The sequence below is a fragment of the Maylandia zebra genome, linkage group LG3 (genome assembly GCF_041146795.1).
Source record: "Maylandia zebra isolate NMK-2024a linkage group LG3, Mzebra_GT3a, whole genome shotgun sequence".
In the NCBI taxonomy this organism is placed as follows: Eukaryota; Metazoa; Chordata; class Actinopteri; order Cichliformes; family Cichlidae; genus Maylandia; species Maylandia zebra.
Window position 1 is genome coordinate 58,870,232 of NC_135169.1, and position 24,822 is coordinate 58,895,053.

The 24,822-nt window shown below is 43.2% G+C and overlaps 2 protein-coding genes across 3 annotated transcripts in view; one reads left to right on the forward strand and one right to left on the reverse strand.

The window, feature by feature from the left end:
* Positions 1 to 24,822, forward strand: part of LOC143416842 (protein NLRC3-like) — a 129,664-nt gene that overhangs the window by 40,690 nt on the left and 64,152 nt on the right. For both annotated transcript variants that reach the window (XM_076882487.1, XM_076882488.1), the window contains 2 exons: positions 18,784 to 18,957; positions 23,799 to 23,972. In XM_076882487.1, coding sequence (XP_076738602.1) covers positions 18,784 to 18,957; positions 23,799 to 23,972 — 348 coding nt within the window. The remainder of the gene's footprint in view (positions 1 to 18,783; positions 18,958 to 23,798; positions 23,973 to 24,822) is intronic.
* Positions 784 to 5,355, reverse strand: LOC112432998 (neuroligin-2-like). Its single transcript, XM_076877911.1, has 5 exons — positions 5,317 to 5,355; positions 3,450 to 3,620; positions 2,949 to 3,022; positions 2,568 to 2,858; positions 784 to 2,262 (listed from the first exon to the last, which is right to left on the reverse strand). The coding sequence occupies exons 1-5, from the start codon at positions 5,353 to 5,355 to the stop codon at positions 1,434 to 1,436; spliced, it is 1,404 nt and encodes a 467-aa protein (XP_076734026.1). The 3' UTR covers positions 784 to 1,433.

Consider the following 24,822-nt stretch of genomic DNA (forward strand, 5'->3'; position numbering starts at 1 on the left):
GAGGAGGAGGGAGGGAGCAGTGATGATATGAAGTCAGAATACACATGTGGCAGACATAAGGGGGTCAGACAGGAGCAGCATCAGTCTCTGCTCTGTTTTGTTAATAACGTAGAAAAATAGTTTTGTACAATCAAGCTACATCGACGGACGCTTTACCTCACGTACCCTAAAATGAAAAAGTAGTGACAGTAAGATGGAGGCTGCACATGACACCATGACTGAGTTCACAGCTGTTGCTTTGATTCTAACGTTTAAGACTTTTGGCATCGACTCCGTTTTAATAAATGAGTGCTGGGAGGCGTCGTTTGACTTCAGGAGCTCCTGCGATGCTCCTGCGATGCTCCTGCGATGCTCCTGCGATGCTCCTGCGATGCTCCTGCGATGCTCCTGCGATGCTCTTACTCTGCGGGAGAAAACCAAAAACCAAAAGTAGCAAACATGGAGCGATATGACTCGTTTAGATTTTGGGAAACGTGCATCGACAGGTACAGTGTCCTTTTCCCCGCGTCTTTAAAAATAATTCATGCATAGATCCCCCACTGAGAAAACCCTTTTATATACTTTCTCCTTTGTACACATTTTATATAGAACTATATATAATATCATTTCTCTATATCTATATTTTCAGAAAAATTCTTTCCACACAATAAAAAACAACAATTAAACAAATGCTTCAAACAAAACAACAAAAAGAGAGAAGATGGAAGAAAGAAAATCACGACTGAGGCCACTTTGGCACTTTGTCATGAGAACATGACAGAACTCTGTTAGTTGACGGTAAATAGCGAAACTCTATTTTTCTTTGGTTTTTCTTCTCCCTCGATGAGAAATGAAACACAGCAGTACTTACTTGGCACCTAAAAATGCTGGTCGAATGAAAGATATCAGTGTTTTCATGGTTATATGTTTAGTGTACGCCTCCCCCTCCAGACTGCTCAGCAGATCGGGAATTTTTAGAGAAGAGCAGGAGGGAGGCGTGTCAAATGAGAGGAAGAGAGCAGTAATAAAACACGGATGTAGAAAAGAGAAGCATAATGTGCACATAACACACAGGAGATGGAAAAAGAGATGACGCCAACGTAAAAAAGAGAAAACAGCGAGGAGCGAGAGAGCATTCGTCCCTTTGACAAATGTTGGAGGTCTTGAGCCTGGAAACAGCAGACCGTCTTTGAAAACAGTATCTTTGAAAGATCTGAGTCACCCACCCCAAACTGCTCATCTGCTGCTGGACACTTCAGTTGCACCTCCACATGCCACCAGTGGAGGGAGCTGCCAAGTTTCACAGCACATGACGCAGCAGGTGTAGTTGCTTTTGGAGAAAGAAGAGAATAAGAGGACAGAACGAAGGCCCACGTCTAGAGGCCTCCCTTCCAGAGCGGAAGCAGAGCCAGTGTTCCTGGTCCCTAGGTGGCGCTGTGTCGGGCCTGTCCCTACTATACCCTGGTGGTGGAGTGGGGGTGGGGCAGGGTGTTGTTGTGGCCGGTGGAGGGGAATGTGTTGAAGGCGTGAAGAGGCTGCATGCTGGTGATGGTGCTGGGGATCACGGTGATGGTGTTTGGCTTCATCAGCGGCACGTTGTCGGGGGCGCGGCGCAGCGCCAGGGTGTAGTCGGGAGGGCAGGCGGGCCGCAGGATGTCGTGGGGTCGCAGGGGCTCCATGTCATGGTGAGCGTCGTGCTCCCAGTCCTTCATCTGCAGGGACATGATCTCCTCCTCCTGGCTGTGAGCCAGGTCGTTGGCGGGGCCGCCCCGCTGAGGGGACAGCCGGTGCCGGCGCATCTCGTGCCGCTTGTCACGCTTGTAGTAAAGGGCGGCGAAGGCCAGGATGTTGAGGAAGAAGAGCGACGCTCCAACTGCAACTGTCACGCTCAGTTCGGTGGAGTAGTCGCGGGTGTGTCTGGGAAAGAGGTCCTGGGGCGGGCGCTCTGAGCCCTCGGGCTCAGGATCTGATGGGAAGGTAGGGTAAGGATGACGAGTGGTTCGAGGAACGTTGTTTCTGGGCCTCATGGTGCCGGGGTCACGGCCTGCGGGGGAGCGCGTAGTGGTGGGAAAGAGCACGTCGTGCAGGCTGTGAAGATGAGGGACTAATTCCAGCCAAAAGGCCACTTTGTTAGCTCTGTAGTTGTCTCTGACACGAGGTTTCAAACCGATGTGAAGGTACTGCTTGTCCTTCCAGTTGAACTTGGTCCAGATGACCTCCTCGAAGCGGTTGGGCTTGGTATGAATGAACTTGGTGTCCTGGGGGACGGGCAGGTTGGGGTCCCTGGTGGAGCATAAAGGTTAAACGTTTCAGTTCAAAGTTATATTCAGTCTCCATTATAAGTAACATGTGGCATCAATACACTGAATACAGACAGGAGGCCCATTCTCTGTGCAACCTTTAAACTATCTAAGACCAACCGGCTGCTCTGGGATCTGGATGCTTTTGGTGAACCAGTATGTTCAATTCTTCAAAGCCACACGGGAATTAAACTAGCAACCCAGATTCAAGTATTCAACATGACTAGAAGGCTGTCAGAGAACATACAGTAACGTGTACAGTTTACACTACTGTGACATGAGGCCTACCCAGTCTTTGCGAAGTTAGTCCAGTAAGTCATGACCACAGCGCTCAGCATCACATCGTTCTTGGAGAAGTTGCACGGGAGCAGGTCCGTGGCACCGATCATCGGTACGCCGAACACGTAAAGTATCTCGTCTCCGTGCGCAGCGTCGGCCCACTCGGGCCGCGTCTCGGTTTGGCAGTGGTGGTAGAACGTGTAAAAGTAAACTGGGGACTGAAACTCAGCATGGAGTTTGGCAGTGGCCACAGCTGGTGCCACCCACTGGTGGTCCGTAAACAGGAAGTGAGTGAGAAATCTAGAGAGGAAAAAAAAGTCTTTCAGATAACAGAAGGAGTGACAGGCAGCAGAGAGGAAGCATGACTGCATTATCCAAACATGTCTGTACTGTGACTGTGGTCCGGCTGTGAGGGGTTCGCAGGCCGATCTGTCAGAAACACCGACACTGAGATTGGGAGCCCACTACCTGGGGGATGATAGCATTACTGCCCACAGAGCCTCAAAGGTTAAGGCGCAGACACGCCGTGATGTGGATGAGTGGCTCTCTTTAGCACGCTTGTCTTGTTTGATGCACTTCACTGGGCTCACATGTTACTGATTCCATTCTTTACTCGCATGTTTTAAACGCTTAAAGCACTTTCACAGGTTTTGATATTCTTTTGAAAATTCATGTGAACTCAAGCTGTCAGAATTGTAATGTAAGCTTTGATAATTGTCCACATTTGTCATTTTGACGATTATCCGTTTATTTTAATGAATACAGCAAACAGAAAAAAACGAACAAATCAACAAACGCGGCTCCTAATGAGACAAAACCTGATGATGCTGCAAAATGCAGTTAAGTGAGAGGAGGCTGTAAAATGGAATAACTGAAAAAGTGGCAGTGTACAGAGGTGGCGTCCTCACCCTCTGGGTAGCCGTAGAGGTTGTCAACAAAGCTGGAGATGGTGTAGTCGAACGCCGCAGCTGAGATGCCGTCGTTGTCCTCACTGTCGTCCACAAACTTCAGCCCCTCTCCCTGGTTCACTCCTATCAAGATGTCATAGTTTAGGAGCTCCCCCTGGTGGAGCAAATAAGGAAGAACATGCTGAGTGCTGGAACAGAGCCTGTGTGCATCACAAGTCTACAACAGGAAGTGCAGCTGAAGCACAGCTTTGTGAATTGGCAGCATTTCATTTCCCAGTAAACAAAATAAAGATTAGCTGTTGCCATGAAATTCCTACTATAAACTGTAAATACTGCAATATATGCAGGGTTCATACACATTTTTAGGGTCAAATTCAAGCACTTTTTAAGCACATTCAAGGTCAATTTTCAAGCTTTTCCAGCACATTACCAAAAAAGAAGCATGTTTCACTTTGCATCACCTCAGTAAGACCTTGTAAAAATTTAAACAAATCATCTGAGGTCGATTTAAATGTCTTTTGTTCCCCTTTTGTTAAAAGAGCAGCACACAAAAATACAGAAAAAGGAAACGGTTGCCTTACATGCATATAGTGTACAAACTCAAAAAAACACATTCCTCTTAAAAATTAAGATGTGCAAATGTGAACAAATCAACTTGTTAGAGATCTTCATCTCCACTGTAAATAAACAACAAGCCAGAAAACAAGAAAACTGCACCAAACACCACAAACACCAACAAATTAATGTCTTCTCATCAGACATTGAAGCTTCTTTCCTGTGTGACGTAAAAAATAAGAGACAGATGTTTGTTTGTTTTTTTAACTAGTTAAGCACCCACGCTCAGTCATCCACCCATTCACGCACACATTCACACACTGGTGATGTAGCTACAGCCACCCTGGGGCGCCACCAGGCCCTCTGACCACCACCAGTAGGCAACGGGTGAAGTGTCTTGCCGGGTGAAGTGTCTTGCCCAAGGACACAACGACCGAGACTGTCCAAGCCGGGGCTCGATTACAAGGCGAACTCCTAACTCTTGAGCCACGATCGCCCAGTGGGGACGTGGGGACATTTCAATTTCCAGCAGGAAGCTCCCCCTTTTTGTTAAACCCTTTAGATCAGGGGTCGGCAACCTGCGGCTCTTTAGTCCTTATAGTGCGGCTCCGCGTGGTTTGTGAAAATAAATTAGCTGAAGTGTATTTTATTTATGTTAGTTCTTTTTTTAACTTGTAGTTCTAAATTGGAAGATTATTGTGATTTTGCAATATACAAATAAAATTATATTTTGTTATTTTTTCATCGCTCAAAATAAGCGTCACACTCGCGGAAGCCGGTGTACCCGGCGAAACGCCGTGCATTTATCGAGCCTTTCAACCCCAGATAGGCCAATTATGGCTCTTTGGCTCTTAAAGGTTGCTGACCCCTGCTTTAGATGAACAGAGTTTTTTAATTAAATACATAATCTTTAATAAATGTTCTCTTTTATAAAAAGTAGGATAATTAAAAAAACTTTTATTATACCTCTATTGAGTAGAAAAAAAAACTCGTGTTTTCTGTCGTCTGTTATATAATATTAGTGATGTTTGTGACAATTAATTTCTTAATCGGCTGGACTAACCAATAGTCCACAACCAGGAAACACTGAAATTTTAAGTTAAGTTTGAAAACAGTTTAAAAAAAATACCCCATTCCAAAATGTCTTGTGACAATCTCATTGGCTTAGGGAGTGATGATGTCATAGATCTTAAGAATCTTAAGTCCTTTGATGTTTTTCCTTAAGTAGGGGTGAGAAACAGCAAGTTTTAGTTCGTTTCAGCAGCATCTGTGTTTGCAGCCTACAAAACGTTCACCACAAGCTCTTCAAAGTCATCGTATAGAAACTCCAACATGTTTCCAAGGAAAAAACAACCAATTCAAAAAGATTACGCCGCCTCTCCTTCCTGGCGTGGCCGGCCAATTTCCCCAAATGGCTCCTCATCCTTCCAAAGGGCGTTAGAGGAGAGTAGGAAGGAAAACTACCTTCTCCAGAAAAAAATGCAACAAATTGAAGAAGAGAAACTTCAACTGGAGGACAAATGTAGACGAATGGAAGCCCAAAATAAAGAGCTGGAAGAAAGACAACAGCGCCAGCCGGACATAAACATTATTAATGAGGGCTGGGGAATCAAGTTTGCTCAGACCCGAGAGCAGATTGTGCACCTCATTAAAGAAAACAGGCAAAAGAGTGCAGAACTAAAAGAAATGACCAACCAGCTCCAAGACAAGAAAACGATGACTGATAAGATACAACGGGATCTCCAATACATGGACCGAAAAAATCGGCTCCTCCAAAGACAGCTCCATGAAGCTGTGGAAGAAAAGAAAGAATTCCTCCAACAGAAGGAAGAGCAGGACAAAAAGCAACGAGACATGCAGCACGAACTGAAGAGCATGCAGGAAAAATACCGCATGCTGAAAGAAAGCCTGGATGAAACACTGCGCCAAAATAAAGACCTTCTTCAACAGAAAGAGCAACAGCAAGAAAGACTGAAAGAAGGAAAACGTATCGTCCAGGACTTTGAGTCTAAAAATCTAAAACTGCAAGAGTTTTGTAATCAGCTGGAGGACAAAGCAACTAAAGTGGAAGAAGAAAAGGACAAACTGGAGAAACGCTGCTCACAGATGCAGAGAAGGATCGATCAGATAGCGAGAAACAACTCCGAGCTCGTTAAGGGGATTTTGGTGGAATTCAATAACTTGAAGCGTGAAAACACTCAAATGCAGGCGCAAAAACAACAAGAAGACAAAATACATGAAGACCTGCAGCTCACGCTCCAAGAAATCCAGAAAAGAAACGAGCAGTTAGAAGACAAGCACAAAGAGGTCCAACAGAGAAATGCAGACATGCACAAGGACAAGCTGATACAGGAGGCAACATCCAAACAACTCAAAGACAAGCTTGAAGAACAACAAGCAACATTGGAAGAGGTGGAACAAAGATGTGAGAAACTTGAAGAACAAAACGCAGAAACCATCGATGAGCTGAGAAATCTCATCCTGGAGAAAAAAGCGCTCGTGGAAAAGTGCATGAAAAAAAAGAAAAAATGGTTCCACTTGTTCCGGAGGAGAGACGCTACTGCTTCCTCACCTGATGTAGCCTCGTCTTGCTCCACCTCTGTTAACCCCCCCAACCAGTCCCGGCCGTTGACTGTCCCCTCCTGAGCCTGGTTCTGCCGGAGGTTCCTGCCCGTTTAAAGGCAGTTTTTCCTCCCCACTGTCGCCAACTGCTTGCTCAGAGGGGATTGTTGGGCTTTTCTCTCCTCTGCCTTGTTTCTTCATTTACTTGCTTAACTTTTTTCAACTTATCTAAATAATAAACCAATTAAATTTATCCTTTGAGTATTTTTCATCTCATCTTTACAGAATCTTTCCAAAACATTTTCAAACATTCAGATCTGTCTTTTATTTTCTTCTTGAAGCCTCATAAATGGTGAACTAAAAACCCGGAATATGGTTTGAAACATAGTTTCAGCTGAAACTGGCATAACATGCTGTGTGTGTGTGTGTGTGTGTGTGTGTGTGTGTGTGTGTGTGTGTGTGTGTGTGTGTGTGTGTGTGTGTGACAGGGTATCACTAGTTAGGTCATCATGTTTAGACTCATTCACTCCAAAATTATTTAGGCCAAATCTTTAAAACAGTGTCATTTCATACACATTTTCAATTCACTTCAATCGCACAAATGCAGAAATAATTATTTGCAGTATCTTATTTATTATGAGAATGTCATGCCTGATCATTTGTACCTACACCACCAAAAATGGGGGCAAAAGGGAGGAGATCATGTTTAATCGGTTATAAGAAAAGGTCAGAAATATAAGTGCCGACATGAGCAGTGTCCACAGAAACCTCTGACTCTCAGCTCAAAGCTCATATAAACCATTTCTACAACCAGCAAACAAACAAAGACACCGAACAGTTAAAAGAGCAGTGACGTCACCACGAATCTGTGGTCAGGTAATATCCATGTTTTGATTGATGATTTTCTGGAGTTAAATGTGAACCGAAGCATATTTTGGGTGTTATATGCTATTAAATACTTTTTAATTTATTTAAAAGTATTTAATAGCATATAACACCCAAAACATGCTGGGTGTGGAAATAAAAAAATCTGAATTTCCTCTGTTTGAGTCACAGTAACTTTGACATAGTAACATTTGCAGTAAGTCCTAAATGTTCACCTTTAAAATCCCTCCCTCTGTTCATTTTGCCCACATCATGTTTCAGTGGTTGGCCTCAGGTTCTTCAGCTTCCTGACAGTCTGAAGTCAGCTGACAGAGTTTCACCTGCTAAATACACAGAAAATCTTGTTAAAGCCGCACAGTTTGCCCAACAGTAATATTCCCATTAAGCCCTTTCTAAACACTTTATAACAATGTGTCATCACTAAATTATAAACTTCTTCTCCAAATCTGCACGACTGCACTTAGTCACAGACTTTATTTAATTGTCCTGCGGCTGCTATCATATATTTTACCAAACAGTTCTTCTCACACAGTCACAGATATATTTCTCTCAATGCAAACTTCACTCATGTCTCAGACAGGAAACTTGAGTTTTTCTTTTTTTTCTGTCCCCACTCATTCAACTAATTTGCATATTGAGTCACATCTCGAGAAGTTGCCCTGACAACAGAAATGCATATTCAAAACATTGCTGCATAATTCAATTATTATTATTTTATTTTTATTTCTACAGTCGTCACTTCTTTTGCTCAATCAGCTGGAAACCACTTCTAATTCACTATTTTAAACCTGCTTTAAGCTTCTAATCCCTGGTTGGTCCTCCCAGTCTCTTTTTCCTTGTCACAAAAGTCGCTCTATTGTCCTGCAACTTCCTGAGTTATTCCTCAGCTTCAGCCTTTAAGTGTGTTAAATCTACACCATTCAGCATTTATGTCATGTATTCACATTCATGAGTGTAAGCATGTCTTCATTGCGTGTATGTTGTGTGTTCATATTAATATTGAGTGTAAGCTGGTCTTCGTTGCCTCGATGTGTTTTTATAATCAGATTTAATTCCTGCATCTTTGCGCTGAACTGTGGATTCAAACTGTCTCACTTCTGATTCTCTCCAAAAACAATTTCACATGTGACAATTTCTACATGTGTGTTTTCTATTTTTCTATTCATTTATGTATTATTAGTTCATTTATTTCTTTATCTCTCTCTCTCTCTTACTTTTTTTATTTACCTTTCTGTTGCGATGCTCTGGATGTTTCTAAACCCCACAAATGCAGTCTCACTGTTCAACCCAATTTTCCTATGCTGGCATCCTGGCAGCTGCACGCTTGACTTTTCTCAGTTCATGGGCAGTTATTTTGCGCCTTGGTTTTTCCACACGCTTCTTGCGACCCTGTTGACTATTTTGAATGAAACGCTTGATTGTTCGATGATCACGCTTCAGAAGCTTTGCAATTTTGAGACTGCTGCATCCCTCTGCAAGATATCTCACTATTTTTGACTTTTCTGAGCCTGTCAAGTCCTTCTTTTGACCCATTTTGCCAAAGGAAAGGACGTTGCCTAATAATTATGCACACCTGATATAGGGTGTTGATGTCATTAGACCACACCCCTTCTCATTACAGAGATGCACATCACCTAATATGCTTAATTGGTAGTAGGCTTTCGAGCCTATACAGCTTGGAGTAAGACAACATGCATGAAGAGGATGATGTGGACAAAATACTCATTTGCCTAATAATTCTGCTCTCCCTGTAGACTTTTGTCTTATCGCCTTAACCTCCATGGTCTCAAATTCTTTAAGGATATAATTTCTTTTAACCGGATTAGGGCAAATTTCATTTATCAAAATATTCCTGATCACTTTGTTTGTAAACCTGCTGTCACCAAATTCAACTCCAGCTATGCAGAGCTGCCTCAGTCCAGGAGAAATTTTAGAGTGCACAATATCTTCTTTTATCATTGATCTCAAAGGGACTGGGATGGCTTTCACTGGGGATTTATATCTCTTAGCAGTACATCTTACATCAAATTTCTCACAAAACGTCTCATGTTTTAGTAAGACCCCATTATCATCCATAAAATGAGCTACAGCCCAAATCCCTTTAGATCTCCATTCATCCACGTACACAGATTTCCTACACAAACGGATATACCTGTTGTTCCATATAGGGGTGTTGTGAGGAGTAAAGCTATGTTTATAGATTAATTTCCAGTAGAGACGGACCTGCTGATGGAAAGCTGAGAGTTTAACAGGTAACGAACTGCAATCAAAGTCACAACGTAACAAAAAGTCTATTCCACCCATTTTGCCAAAAATCACATTGGGAATAATGTTCCAAAAGGAATTTTTGTTCCTAATGAAAGATCTTAACCATTTCAATTTTAGTACACCATTCATAACATCAAAGTCAGTGGCATTAGCCCCACCCTCTTCATAATTCTTAATCACATCATTTTTCTTTATATAATGACATTTGTTCCTCCATATGAACCTAAAATTAAGAGTATTTATAGATTTAATTAGTTTTGGAGGTATGGGCAGAGAAAAGGCTGGATAGATGAGTCTGGACAGACTGTCCATGTTGGTTAGCAAGATTCTCCCAAACAGAGTTATGTCCCTTTGCAGCCACATGTTTAAAATTGACTTACACTTTTCTATATTGGTACAGATATTCTTATTTTCTGTTGATGTCTTATCCTTGCAAATTACAATGCCCAGATACTTCACCTCTTTTTTGATCTGCATATTATTTATTGCTTGCAGGGGACACTCATGCAGAGCTAGAATTTTGCATTTATTAATATTCAGCTGTAGGCCAGAAGCTTTGGAGAAGTGGTTGATCGCCTGCAAGGCTAAAGGAATCTGGTCCTCATTTCTTAGAAACAGGGTGGTATCATCTGCCAGCTGACTGATTATTATCTGTTCACCCATCACAGTTAACCCCTTAATGTGACTGTTTTTAATCAAAATAGACAACAGCTCAGCAACCATGATGAACAGAAGTGGTGAGCTGCTACATCCCTGCCTTATCCCTCTATTAACCTCAAACCTTGAACATGTACCATGTTCTAGCAAAACAGAGCTGTTAATGTCATTATATAGCATCTCTATAACATTGATAAATTCCTCTCCAAAACCAAAAGACTGCAGAGTTTTTAATATGAACGTATGTTCAACTGAGTCAAATGCTTTGTAAAAATCCAAGAACAGGATGTACCCTCTCTCTTGGATTAATTCACTGTATTCAAGGAGATCCAAAACCAGCCTAATATTGTTATGAATTAGTCTTCCTTTCAAAAAACCTGATTGTGTTTCACTGATAATGTTTGAGATGCCTTTCTTTAGCCTCTCAGCTACAGCTCCAGACAGGATCTTATAGTCAGTGTTTAGTAAGGTGATGGGTCTTAAATTGTCTAAAATTCTTTTATCCTTACCCGATTTAGGGATCAGGGTTATCAGCCCTTGTTTCATGCTCGGCATCACTTCTTTTTTCTCTATCGATTCCTTTAATGCATCAAACAATAAAGTTCTTAGGTCCTTCCAGAAGAATTGATAAAAATTAGTAGTGAGTCCATCTGTCCCTGGGGACTTGTTTAATGCCATTTTCATGACCACCAAATCCAGTTCCTCAATTTTAAGCTCTGAATCACACAGATCTTTGAACGGCTTGTCAATACATGGGATGAGATTATGAATCTTATCAAAGAAACTATCAGAATCAGCTGCTGAATATTCTGAGGAGTACAATTTGGAATAAAAAGTGAAGACTTCTTTTCCAATCTTTCTGAAATCTTTACATTCAGTCCCATTTATCAACAAGCTTGAGATTAGATTTCTCTGCTGTCTGCACTTTTCCAGCTTACTAAAATATGATGAGTTCTTTTCACCTGCCTCAATCCACTTGGCTCTCAATCTTATAAAGGCACCCTGGGCTTTCTCTAGGTAAAGATCGTCTAATTTAGTTTGTAACTCCATCAATTTATTCTTTTCTTGCACGTTTAGTTTTTCTTTACTACAGCACTGAGTTATTTCACGAAGTAAATTACTTTCATATTCCCGTTTTTCCCTGTTCAGTTCTTTGCAGAATTTTATAGTGAATTCTCTGATTTTGAATTTAATAAGTTCCCATTTCTGTATATTACCCACTACTGAGTCATCATTTTTTATATCTGTAATTTTATGTCTAATTTTATCACAATACTTGTCCTTATTTAAAAGGCTGGCATTAAATTTCCAATATCCCCTGCTACTACGTTTCATCCTTGTTGGTTCTAAGACAAGATCAATGAAACAGTGATCAGATAGGGGTGCTTTGGAGATTTTAGATGGTGAAGTACACCTCAAAATGTCATCGCTCACTAACCAATAATCAATTCTTGACCTGCTTTCTCCATTAGGTTTAAACCATGAATAATTCTTAACTCCAGGATTCAAACTTCTCCAAATGTCTGTAAAATTATTATCACTAGAAAAGTTCTCAATAATGTTATTCTGTTGCCTCCTTCCTAAGCGAGGAGGCCATCTGTCCATCCATTCATCTGAGGTCATGTTCCAGTCTCATCCTACTAGTTATGTACCCCACAGATTACTGTGGGGTACATAACTTTAAACTCTGAAATAACATTTGTTAGATTTTCCAATAGATGTTTATTTTGACCTTCGTTATTATGTCCATAAAGATTTGTAACAATTAGAAATATACCTTCGCTCTTCAAGCTGCAGTTGACCAATGACCCTCACTATCAGCTTTATATGTTATAATCTCCCCTGGGAACTTATTAAAACAAATCGCCACACCTCCAGATCTGTTAGATCCACGACTGAAAAGAATCTTGTCTCCCCACTGATTAGCCCAAAAGGTAACATCGGCATCCACAGAGTGAGTCTCTTGTAAAAACAGACAGTGACATTTTTGCCCCTTGCAAAATAAAAAAAGTGCCTTTCTCTTAACAATTTCCTTCAAACCCCGAACGTTTAATGAACCAAAAGAAATTTTTGAGTGAACCATAATAAGAGTATGCTAAGAAAATAACTTTTTTTTAAAAAAAGAAAAGAAAAATATATAAACATGAGTTTAAATTGTAACACTTGTCACCAACTCAGTGACTAATAACCTTTAACTTTAAGTAGAACTCTTTTGTCCCATTAATAATATTCCACTGTATACAGTCTTACATCAAGTCTTTCATTCAACGTCGATGATCCTCCGTCCTTCGATGTATCCATGAGGACCCCGGAAAAAGGCCCGTTTCCCAGCCCGTCTGGCTTGTTCAATTTGCGGCCACAGCCGCCTCCTCTCTTCCCAGTCCTCCCGCGGCAGTACCTCAGCGAAGTGGAAACCGCCGTTCTTACAGACAGCCGAATCTTTGGTGCGACGCCAAATCTCCTCTTTCACGTGTCTCAGAGCAAACAGAATGATGATATGTCGGACCTTGTTCTCAATCTTCTTCCCAACTCTATGCACCACATCCACAGATTCTTCAAGCTTTGATATCATATCAGGTGCGATCTTGCCAAGAATTCCAATAACCAGCGATCTGACACCTTCATCTCTTTTCTCTTCTAATCCTTTAATCCGGAGGCACCACCTCATTTTGTACCTTTCTTGCTCTCACACTCTCTCCTTGAGATCGTAGTTATCTTTGGTCAACTGCTCGTTTCGTCTCTCCAACTCTTTAACCTTTTGTTTACATTCTTTCACCTCCTCCGAGTTGAACTGAACCGCTTTGGCTAGGCTGGCTAGCATCGTACTAGCTTGCTTGCATTGCACACTCAGGTCAGCTAGCTGCTCGTCCACTCTTTTTTCAAGGTTTTTTCTACGTAGTCATGATCCGTTCCTTCTCTGCTGTCTTCCTTTCCATCACATGGCGATGTTGTTTCTTGTTTTTTGAGGTCGAGTTTGAATTTAGCAGGTTTAACTATACTTGGGGCAGTCATTTTACTACTTTCGAGTGGAAACAATAACGAACACAAAGTAAATTCTGGGACAAGTTCAACGAGCTCCTAATTCGTGCGACTGCTCAACTCGCCATCTTGCGCCACCGTCTCACTACTAGATGAACTTGTGACACACATCTGCAGCAGAGGCTGAGTGGCTGCTCTCACACCTGGAGCATCCAAATCGACCCACAAACACGTTGAAAGATGCAATGCCATCAATGTGGATTGTCAAGACTGAGAGACCTCTTCCCTCTGACCCCTCCCCAAACCCTCAAACCCTCCTACCCACCTCGACATACAAACTCTGTGTGGCTTCACGTGTTCTGTTGATGTTTACATGATCAAAATAACTTGAACACAAACACAAACAAACAAAGAGGAAGACCGCACCGGAAGGAAACAACTACAAGTCCCAGCATCCTCTGTGTTTAGGGAGCAGCAGTGAAAGTGAAAGCAGGAGGAGGAAGGTGGAGCTGAGGCAGGTGAGTGTTTACATGAATATGTTTCTTCTTATGACATAAAATAATTCCACGCTGTTCGTGTCTGTGGGTGAAATGTGAGGCCGGTCGGCTCCTCTGAGCGCTGGTTTCCTGTAAGTAGAGAGGAAGTGAGTTTAGCTGAGCCTCCGTTTAGTGTGAGAGAGCAGGAGGAGAGTGAGAGCTGTGCTGAGGCAGGGTGAGTGTTAACACCGCTCTGACATTACTGTGTCTCTGTGGCGGGAACAACAGGCTCCGTCAGTGGAGGCAAAAATAATCAGACTTTGGTTTTTCAAAGGAAACAACTTTATGTCGGAAGTTCCCGCACGCTCATTGGATAACGATGTGTCAATCTCGAGCTATTAGCCAATGAGCGTGCGGATTCACAGAAAGACCCGCCTTTATCACGGGACTTTAAAAACTACAATGGCGACAGAAACTCCGTGAGTGGAGTTCAGGGTGACGTTATGAAACTGTGACGTTTGAGCCACTTCCCGTTGAACGTGAAACTGATGGTTTCTGGTGTTTGGGTCTGTTTTTCTGTATTTATGCAGATAAAGTGTAAACTCAGATGAATTATACCATCAAATGTTAAAGGAAAATATCAGGATGAGTGTCTGTGAGCTGAGAAGGACGTGAAGCGAGCAGTTTATCCCAGAGCTGAAGCTGCTCTGTGTGCAGAGATGAGCTCAGATTCCTGCTGTGATTGATCAACAGTCACAGAAATGTAGACTTGTAGTTATTACTGCAGTATGGTCACAGCAGATACTGATGAACATGTATTATGAGGATGGATGATCAAGTTTCTCACTCTCTCCTTTAAATCTCAGTTTGTTTCTTCTTCACAGTTTATCTGTTAATTTATTAATGAATAACACTGAAAGAGTTTCTGTTATATTTCCCCTTGAACATCAGCTTATTAGGGCGGCATTAGGAAATAGCCCCCCTCCAAAGAATGAATAAATGAATGATGATAATAATAAAATGATTCAAAAGCAGAGCTCAGAGTGGTAGAATGGTCAAACATGGATCCACGGGTGGTTCAACTGCATTTGGTGACGTGACTAAAGCAAATCTTTCAAATAATCCCACCATCAACGGGATGTTGTCTCCTTTACTACGGTTACTTTACTTGGTCACCGTGTGAATTTCTTTGAAATGAACCAAATTCTTTTATTTGTTGGTTGTTGCATATTTAACCTCTACAGTCAGGAAAGGAGGAGATGAGGCCTCAACAGTGTTGGGTTGTAGCTGTGCTTCAGGTTAGAGTGAGTGTCCATGGAATAAATGTAAGTCAGTGAACTGGAAACATGACTGTGTTCAAACTTTGTTTCCTTTTTATAATGAGTCTAATCAAAGGTGCACAGAAGTATCTCCACTGTGACTTTTCTGTGTCACCATCAGAGCTTCTGCACAGTGTGGAGAAAGATCCAGAAGCAGAGCTGGACTGCAGACAGCCAGTCAGAGCAGCTGTGTACAAAGTAAGACTGAACATCTGTCTGCTGATGGACTCATTTCTGAAAACTGGACTTCTTGTGTTGTTCAGACATTGAAGAGTTTTCTTTCTCTTTAGTCTCATTGTTTTTCTTTCTTTCAGCAGATGTTGGTCTGCAGGAGGTTTTAGATGAACATAAGATCAGTCTGAGGAGGAGATGTGAACGTGTGACTGAAGGAAGTGATGAAACAGGAAGTAGAACCCTCCTCAACACCATCTACACTGAGCTCTACATCACAGAGGGACAGAGTGAAGAGGTTCATACCCAACATGAGGTGAGGCAGCTGGAGACAGCTTCCAAGATGGACGCCCTCCATGACGCTCCAATCAGGTGCCAGGACATCTTTAAAGCCTTACCTGACCAACAGAGACCCATCAGAGTGGTTCTGACCAACGGCGTGGCTGGTGTTGGAAAAACCTTCTCAGTGCAGAAGTTCACCCTGGACTGGGCAGAGGGCTTGGAGAACCAACATGTCAGTGTGGTGGTTCTGCTTTCATTCAGGGAGCTGAACCTGATCAGAGATGAGCAGTACAGTCTTCTGGAGCTGCTCCATGTTTTCCATCCAACATTACAGAAGGTCACAGCAGAGAAGCTGGCTGTCTCTCAGCTTTTGTTCATCTTTGATGGCCTGGATGAAAGCAGACTTTCATTGGATTTCACCAACAGGAAGCTGCTGTCTGATGTCACACAGAAGTCATCAGTCAGCCAGCTGCTGACAAACCTCATCCAGGGGAATCTGCTTCCCTCGGCTCTCGTCTGGATAACTTCCCGACCCGCAGCAGCCAATCAGATCCCTCCTACATGTGTTGACAGGCTAACAGAAGTACGAGGCTTCACTGACGCCCAGAAGGAGGAGTACTTCAGGAGGAGATTCAGTGATGAAGAGCTGTCCAGCAGAATCATCTCCCACATGAAGACATCCAGGAGCCTCCACATCATGTGTAGTATCCCAGTCTTCTGCTGGATCACTGCTACAGTTCTGGAGCACATGTTGACTACAGAGCAGAGAGGAGAGCTGCCCAAGACCCTGACTGACATGTACTCACACTTCCTGCTGGTTCAGACAAAGAGGAAGAAGAACAAGTACCACGAGGGACGTGAGACGAGTCCACAGGAGCTGACGGAGGCTGACAGGGAAGTTCTTCTGAAGCTGGGGAGGCTGGCGTTTGAACATCTGGAGAAAGGAAACATCATGTTCTACCAAGAAGACCTGGAGCAGTGTGGTCTGGATGTGACAGAGGCCTCGGTGTACTCAGGAGTTTGTACAGAGATCTTCAAAAGAGAGTGTGTGATCTTCCAGAAACCAGTCTACTGCTTTGTTCATCTGAGCATTCAGGAGTTTCTGGCTGCTGTCTACAAGTTCCACTGTCACACCAACAGGAAGACAGAGGTGCTGAAGAACTTTTTGGGAAAAAAATACAACGAGTCCTCTCTGGATGATTTCCTGAGCAGAGCCATGTATAAATCCCTCCAGAGTAAAAATGGCCACCTGGACCTGTTTGTTCGCTTCCTTCATGGCCTCTGTCTGGAGTCCAACCAGAGACTCTTAGTAGGTCTGCTGGGTCAGACAGAGATCAGTCCAGGAACCATCCAGAGAGTCATCAACAACCTGAAGGAGATGAACAGTGATAAAATCTCTCCTGACAGAAGCATCAACATCTTCCACTGTCTGATGGAGATGAACCACCTCTCAGTACATCAGGAGATCCAAGAGTTCCTGAAGTCAGAGAACAGATCAGAGAAGAAACTCTCTGAGATCCAGTGCTCAGCTCTGGCCTTCATGCTGCAGATGTCAGAGGAGGTTCTGGATGAGTTGGACCTGCAGAAGTACAACACATCAGAGCGGGGACGACAGAGACTGATTCCAGCTGTGAGGAACTGCAGAAAGGCTGGGTGAGTCCAGATGTGATCATTAACATCATTGATCAGTGTAGGTTAGTAGTTTAATGTTGAAAATAAAATCAGATTGTAACCACAAAGTGTTTGTGTCCGTACGCTGCAACCTTCCACACCATTCCTTTATTGTACAGACTCAGCAGCAGCTCCATGGATCCCAAATCCAAGAGTGGAGAACAGATTTGAAGTGTGTCACATCCATGCAGTCACAGCTGTTTCCACCATGTTTCCACTGATATTAATCCTGTTCAATGACACGTTTCATATCAGTGAATATGTTCTTTAGGACGTCCACTGACATGTTTAAGTGTCCTGCTGGAAATCACTCAAATCATCCATGAAATCCATGAAAAATCCTTTTAGTGTTTCTAACTTCACCCTCTGTCCTCTCTCTCTCTCCATCCTCCTCACTGCTTCTTTCACTGATAATCACACAAACATCGTATTCAGCTACAAAATAACACAATAATATCATCTGATGATCATTATTATAAGAGCAGGATCCATATTTGATATCAGAGTAACACACTGCTTGGTTATGTGCAGTCATCATCAGTGACTGTGGGTCAAACAGAAGCTCTCTGATTGGTTGCTGACCTTGGTCACCTGTCCACTCTCACCTGTTTGTGTTTGCTCTCTCTTTGCTGTCTCCATCCTCTCTCTCCTTTCTCTCCCTCTCTGTCTTTGTACGTCACTCAGGTCCAATGGAAACAGTGACATTTACAAACCAATCAAAGACAAACTGATCCATGTCAGGTTATAACAATATTCAAAGTGAATACAGGCTGCTGCTGGACACAGACAGGTAACATCATTTTGACTTGCTGTCACCTGGATCTGGACTCATAAACACTGAAGCCCTGAACAGGAATACAAATCATTTTCTGCCAACTAGCGACACAGCAGCAGATAATGGGTCAGAAAGCTAAAATGAGCCAATCATTTCTGTGTTTAGTTCCCCTGAAATCAGATCTGATATCAGCAGCTCTGAGTTCATTCATCATTATTGTCCAGTGATGAGATTTCTGCTCCGTTTGGTAACAGTCAGCAGGTTTTTCCTGCGTGTGGACGTGAACAGTCGTACCTGACAGCAGGTAGCAAACAGAGATCATCTTTCCAGCTGGAACTCTTCACTGAGCTGAACTCATTCAAAATGTTCTGGAGTCAAAACAGGAAACAGTCCAAATGTGTGTCTTCACTCTGACTCTGGATCAGATCTCAGTGACAGACTGTGGACATTATGGAAGCCTAAATGTGACACCATCTTCCTCCTTCATCTGCAGATTAAAGCCAAACAAAGATTCTCATTAAAAGTCTGCAGGTCTGAGAGAGACTCAATCGTTGTGTCATGTCAAACACAGTAAGAGGAGCTGAAGCACAGATGTGAAGAGCAGATTCATCAGATTATGACCTCACTCTGTTTTGTCTTCATATACATTCAGTCTGTGTTTATAATGCAGATTTTCTGCTTTTATAATAACACATTTTATATTTTCTATCATCACAGACTGACTCACTGTCTACTCTCAGAGTCTCACTGTGAAGTTGTGGCCTCAGCTCTGAAGTCCAACCCCTCCCATTTGACACAGCTGGACATGACTTGGAACAAGCTGCAGGATTCAGGTGTGAAGCTTCTGTGTGCTGGACTGGAGAGTCCAAACTGTCGACTGGAGACTCTGAGGTGAGTTCACTGACTGCGGCTGTTGTAGTTGTTTTTCTATATTTCAGGTCTTTGATTGATGTTTGAAACTTTCTTTAGTTCCTAAATGTTCAGGATGTGTCTGAAGACAAATGTGAAGAAGTTTGAGTGCTTTCAGAAATGTTGTCTTTCCAAACGACTGAACAACAGTTTTTCCTTTTGGCTCCAAACAGAAGTGACAGACTTGAGCAGGGTTCATTTAAAGGCTGACAGAAGTGGAGTGGTGACGGGGAGATGTTTGACAGGACAGTGTTTCAGCCTCCACAGGTTCATGTTGTGCTCCATCAGTCAGTGAAGATGAAGTCAGTGCTGATGAGGCTGTAGAGTGTGTGAGGGATGTGAATGAGGATGATGAAGATCTGATGATAGCAGATAAAAACAGGCTGCAGAGACTTTGAGCCATACAGGGCACACAGTGTGTGTACAGAACAGCTGAAATCATTATGGAGGCCTCACTGGGATATGGAAGCATCACAGTACAGCTTCAGTGAAGCATTAAAGTCTCTGATATGAGATGAGAAATGAAGCAGCCAGAGCTTTTTCATGAGTGGAAACCCACTGTGACTGTGAGCTGCTGCTACAGCCTCCAGATTAGCCAGCAGCTCATCCTGCTCAACATGGACCTGTGGTCAGAGTGTGTGCTGGATAATCCGGCCCAGGATGAGGCCAAACTGACATGGGATGAAATGTCTGTCACATAATTGAGCTTAGTGTAGTTTCATTTCTGCACAATTTAAAAACAACCAAAACTTTGTTCTGTCTTTTCTATGTTATACTGTAGACTTTCTTTGATACTGTGTCCAAAAGGAGCAGCTTTTACTTTGAAGGGGTGGCGTCTCTGTTTCCTCTTCAGGTTGGATGATGGAAGCAAATTAGTAGCTGTGTCCCAAAACGTCGGCTGCATCCTCCAGAGGCTGCATTTGAAGGCCGATTACGTCACAGCCAGGCGATGAAGGCTGTCCGTATTTGTCGACTCCTTCAAATGTGCCCGACAAATGCGTCCTTCATTTCCCCGAATTTGAAGGATTCGTCGGGTGTGTCCTTCGTGGCCCACCATATCCCAGAATTCATAGCGCGGCCCAGCCAAATTTCAGCTGCCAACAATGGCGGCAGCTACTAAGTTTTCAAATTACTCTTATTAATCTTTCTGGGTCACAAAATAAACTTTTAACATATTTTCAGGCGAGAAAGTAGCTGTGTAAACTTCAAATATCTGCTTGGTTTATCAAGACATCGCATATTTGCAAAAGTGTGCCGACGTTTTCGGGGACGTCTGTTACCCACCCGCTCGCTAGCAAGCCGGGGGGTTCAATGGTCACTCCAGCCGGCGAGAGCAGCGGACGCCCGGCTTCATCGTTTTCAGACCCCGCTCTTTCGCTACTCAGGTTAAACATGATATATAAGTCACTCGGATAACTTAAAAATGTAATTGTTTGCCTTTTTTCTGTGTTTTATTTGTTCCGGAGTAAATCGGTTTGGCTGAGATCAAAGTTCCTCCGGGATTTTCACACAGCTGAATAAACGTTAAACAGGAAACTGATTAAACAGAAGTGTGAGACGGTCGAGAGTTTACGCCAGTGTCCTGTTATATTTTAGATAGCAAGGAGCAGACGGCCGAGTTTATTAAACTCCACCGACACAGCGGTGACGCAAATCTGAAGGCTAGACCGTCCCATTTCACAGCCTCGCACTTCCAGCCTTTTCGGTCTTTGAAGGACCCGGCCCACGTAGACCGCGAATACCGGGTCCTCCGAAGGATGCAGCCGACGTTTTGGGACACAGCTAGTGTGTGATGTTCTTTCAGTGTTGCACTTTGTAGACGCTCCCTGAGCACTGGTCTCACAGCCAGCTGCACATAGAGACCAGTGTTGTTAGTCCAGGTCAGAAGATGACTTGTTGGAATGAAAATGAGCTTGTAGTTTGTCTGCTTTAATAATGTGACTGGAAAAAGGTGTTGGACTTCAAATATGTCCATTTCTTTCACACTTCACCTTTAAAAGTGAAGCCTTGTGGTTCCTGGAAGGAAAAACACGACTTTTTCAAGTCTTTGTCCTGTTTTTATGAGAAATGTACGACTTTAATGTGAAATATTCAGAGTTTTTTCTCTTGTTGTGTTTGTTTGAAGCTGCTTCCTGTTGGCTTCAGCTGTTTGGAGTTTCCATTTTCTAAACTTCTACATTCTGAACCTTCTTCAGCTCTGAACAGATGATGAAACACTGAATGATTTCAAGCTCACACTTTGTCTAATAAACTTACATCTTTCATTCTTTATACAGATTGAGGGACTGTGGTTTGTCAGAGATCAGCTGTGATTATCTGGCAGCAGCACTGAAGTCCAACCCCTCCCATCTGAGAGAGCTGGACCTGAGCTTCAACAACAAGCTGCAGGATTCAGGAGTGAAGCATCTGTGTGGTTTCCTGGAGAGTCCAGGATGTGGACTTGAAACTCTGAGGTCAGTCAGCATGTTTTAGTTGTGCTGAGATGAATATGATGTGAAAGTTGTGCTGACACTAAACTGCAGACATCAGGCTGATATTATACTGATCCACACTGAGGATCTTCATGGTAAAGTCTGTTTTCTTCTTCTCTGGTTTAGTCCATTGACTGCAGCAGAACAATGTTCACATTTCAAACCTTCAAAGAAGAAGAAAAATCCTCCACTGGATAATTCACTGTGAAACTCTCCAACTCTTCATTCCACCTTAAAGTCTGTCTGACACTGAAATCCAAAGCAAAATGTGCGTTTGCTTTACAGACAGCAGTCCAACACAAACATACACACATCATCCAAAACACAGTCCAACATCCAAATCTCCTCCACTGCCAGCATGAATGATGGGAAAGAGAAGGAGGAACACTCTGACATTCAGGGTTAGAATGAGTTTCATGAAGCAGACTGTGAAGATCAAAGCTGCATTAGAAAGCTTACATGAATGAATGAGTGGACAGAAGTGGACAGAGATCATCTGAAGCACTTCAAAGGCTTTAAATCAGCACATTTCTCTTTATTCTTTATCAACTCTGTTAGTTTCTCTCAGTTTTCTGTGGAATGAAGCTAACAGCAGGCTAATAAGATGCTGACCAATAGGTTTCTATTAAAGGTTGTAATTTGTATATGAAAAAGTGCTTTGGCTCAGCAGGGATCAGCTTACAGGTAGAATACAGCTGCTGGATGGGATTAGCATGTCATAGCTATCTACCAAACTGCTAACTGGGGGATTTCAGGCCATCTATGGATCATTTTTGCTAACTGTTTATTCAGCTTAGGCTCACAGGGCTGCAGCCTGTGCCCTAGCTGTCATAGGGCAAGAGGCGTGGTCCACCTGCACAGGTGAGCAGTCCATCACAGGGCCAACAGAGAGAGACAGAGAAGCACTCTCTCACATCCACACCTACAGCCAATTTAGAAGCACCAATGAACCTAAGCAGCATTTCATTGGACTGTGGGAGAACATCCAACCTCCACAGAAAGGCCAACAAGCTTCAACCTACAACCTTCTTGCTTTAAGGCACTAGTGCGAACCACTTTTCCCCATTTCAGCCCAAATCCTGCATCTTCCTGTTTCTGACTCCAGGCCAGCTCCACTAACACTTTCTCATCAGACACTGCCACCTAGTGGAGGAAGTCTTAGTCCCATTTGAAGCTTCAGATTACAGTTAGTTCCTTTACAAAGAGGTGGAGGTGGTGGGGCCACAGCACCATCATCACTGAGTGCCATAGGACACTTGACCTTTGTTTCCATATGCTGGGAACTTCCTGTTGTTCCAAGGAGGACTGGAAAATGTGTGAAAATCTCCCAGTCAGTTCCTCACAGCACACTTCAATCATTTCCCTCCCACAGCATCAGGACCAGGACTTTTTCTCTCTTTGGTCCCACTAAGAGATTTCCACACAAACACCTCATCAGTGGGACTCTCAGAGCTACCAGCCCTTTGCTACAATCACAAAGCTCTTCATTGAAATCAATGATATCAAAGCTGGAATCCAATGAGTCCAAGTCTTCTGCTGATTCAGCATCACATTCATCTTTGCTCCTTGTTCTGCATCCCCACCATGGACTTCATTCCTTTCCAAGCCAGCCTTGAGTGTCCTTTATTCAGCTCATCCTCTGCTTTACTTTTACACCTGATTTTAGCTGCTTTATCTCTCTTTCAACAAGTTTCTGTGCCTCAATCTTTTTCTTCTCTCCCTCATAACAAGACAGCTTCTTCTGCCTGAGAACATGTTGGAGTGATTTACTAATCCAGGGCTGCTTATTGGGGAAAATACTTCCTGTTTCCAAAGTAATCCCCATTTTTCCCAGAAAGAAATGCAAGTAGAAATCGATGATCTAAGTGAGAACACGAGCCTTTAAAAAGTCCCAGTGGGTGCAGTCAAAGCAGTCCCTCAGTCCCAGTATAGAGTCTTTGGTCCAGACTGGAACAACTGTGTGCCCAGTTTGAGCTCTCTTCAGTCCTGTGACCTGACAGACCCAGAGGGGCCATCACATCACATTTAGAAGCTCCCCTAATGGAGCCACAACACATGTCCAACACTTAGTCTGTCTTGTTGGACCAACTGGAAGAAATGATTCAAGGACTTAGTCACAGAACAGAGATTCAAATCTCCAAAATCCAACTGGCTGCATCAGGACATATAGTCTGAAACTCTGCACAGTTTCCTGTTTGAAGCTGCTTCCTGTTGGCTTCAGCTGTTTGGAGTTTCCATTTTCTAAACTTCTACATTCTGAACCTTCTTCAGCTCTGAACAGATGATGAAACACTGAATGATTTCAAGCTCACACTTTGTCTAATAAACTTACATCTTTCATTCTTTATACAGATTGATGGACTGTGGTTTGTCAAAGATCAGCTGTGATTATCTGGCAGCAGCGCTGAAGTCCAACCCCTCCCATCTGAGACAGCTGCACCTGTACGGAAACAACCTGAAGGATCCAGATGTGAAGCAGCTGTCTGATCTTCAGCAGAGTCCAGACTACAGACTGGAGACTCTGGGGTCAGTAGAGTGATGGAGTGAGTGGGTGGTGCTGTCAGCAGTATTGTACTAAACACAGTCAGTATGAAACAAAGATCCAGTGTTTCCTGTAAAGCTGCAGCTTCTCAGTGAAGCTGTGAGAGGAGAACGGTGACAGGCTTCAGGATTGGACACAAACACTTCCTGTTTCTGACCTTTATGGTCACCATAGTAACGGCTGACACGCTCTGATCAAACACTGTCAACAGCCAATCAGCTCTCTGAACAAAGCAGCACGCAGACCAATGACTGCATTCGTTTCCAAGTTTAAAGCAGTGAAGAACACAGTCTGTAGGTGAGGAAGAATTTAGTGAGAGCAGATGTTTGGATGGAATTCCTCCAGTTAACAGCTGGAACCGTCCATCTGGATTGTTGGGCTTGTTGTTGGGGTTCCTACAGAGCTCAGAGTGGACACACCAAGGTTCTTCTAATGAATGAAAGTCCAAACTCAAACTAGGAGGGAAAAACATTTTCATCAACTTCAATAAAAATCCAAAGATTAGAAAAAGTGAAGCAACAATGAGTCCTAGTACAGTCCCAGCACTGAAGTCCCTGCTGCTCTTTATACTGGATGTGCTGCATCACTGACTGACAGCTGATGAAGAGTCTCTGGAAACACTCGTTTATCTCCTCTGCTCTTCCTTCTTCTCTCTGCAGGTGGAGCTGATGATGGTAAACAGGACGGTGTGTGTGCTGAGAGAGGAGGAGCTGTGTCCTGATGATCCAGAGAGGTTGAAGCAGCAGCAGCTTGTGTTTAGAGACGCTCTGACTGGGCCATGTTACTGGGAGGTGGAGAGGAGAGCTTCATCCAGCAGTGACTGACAGAGGAATG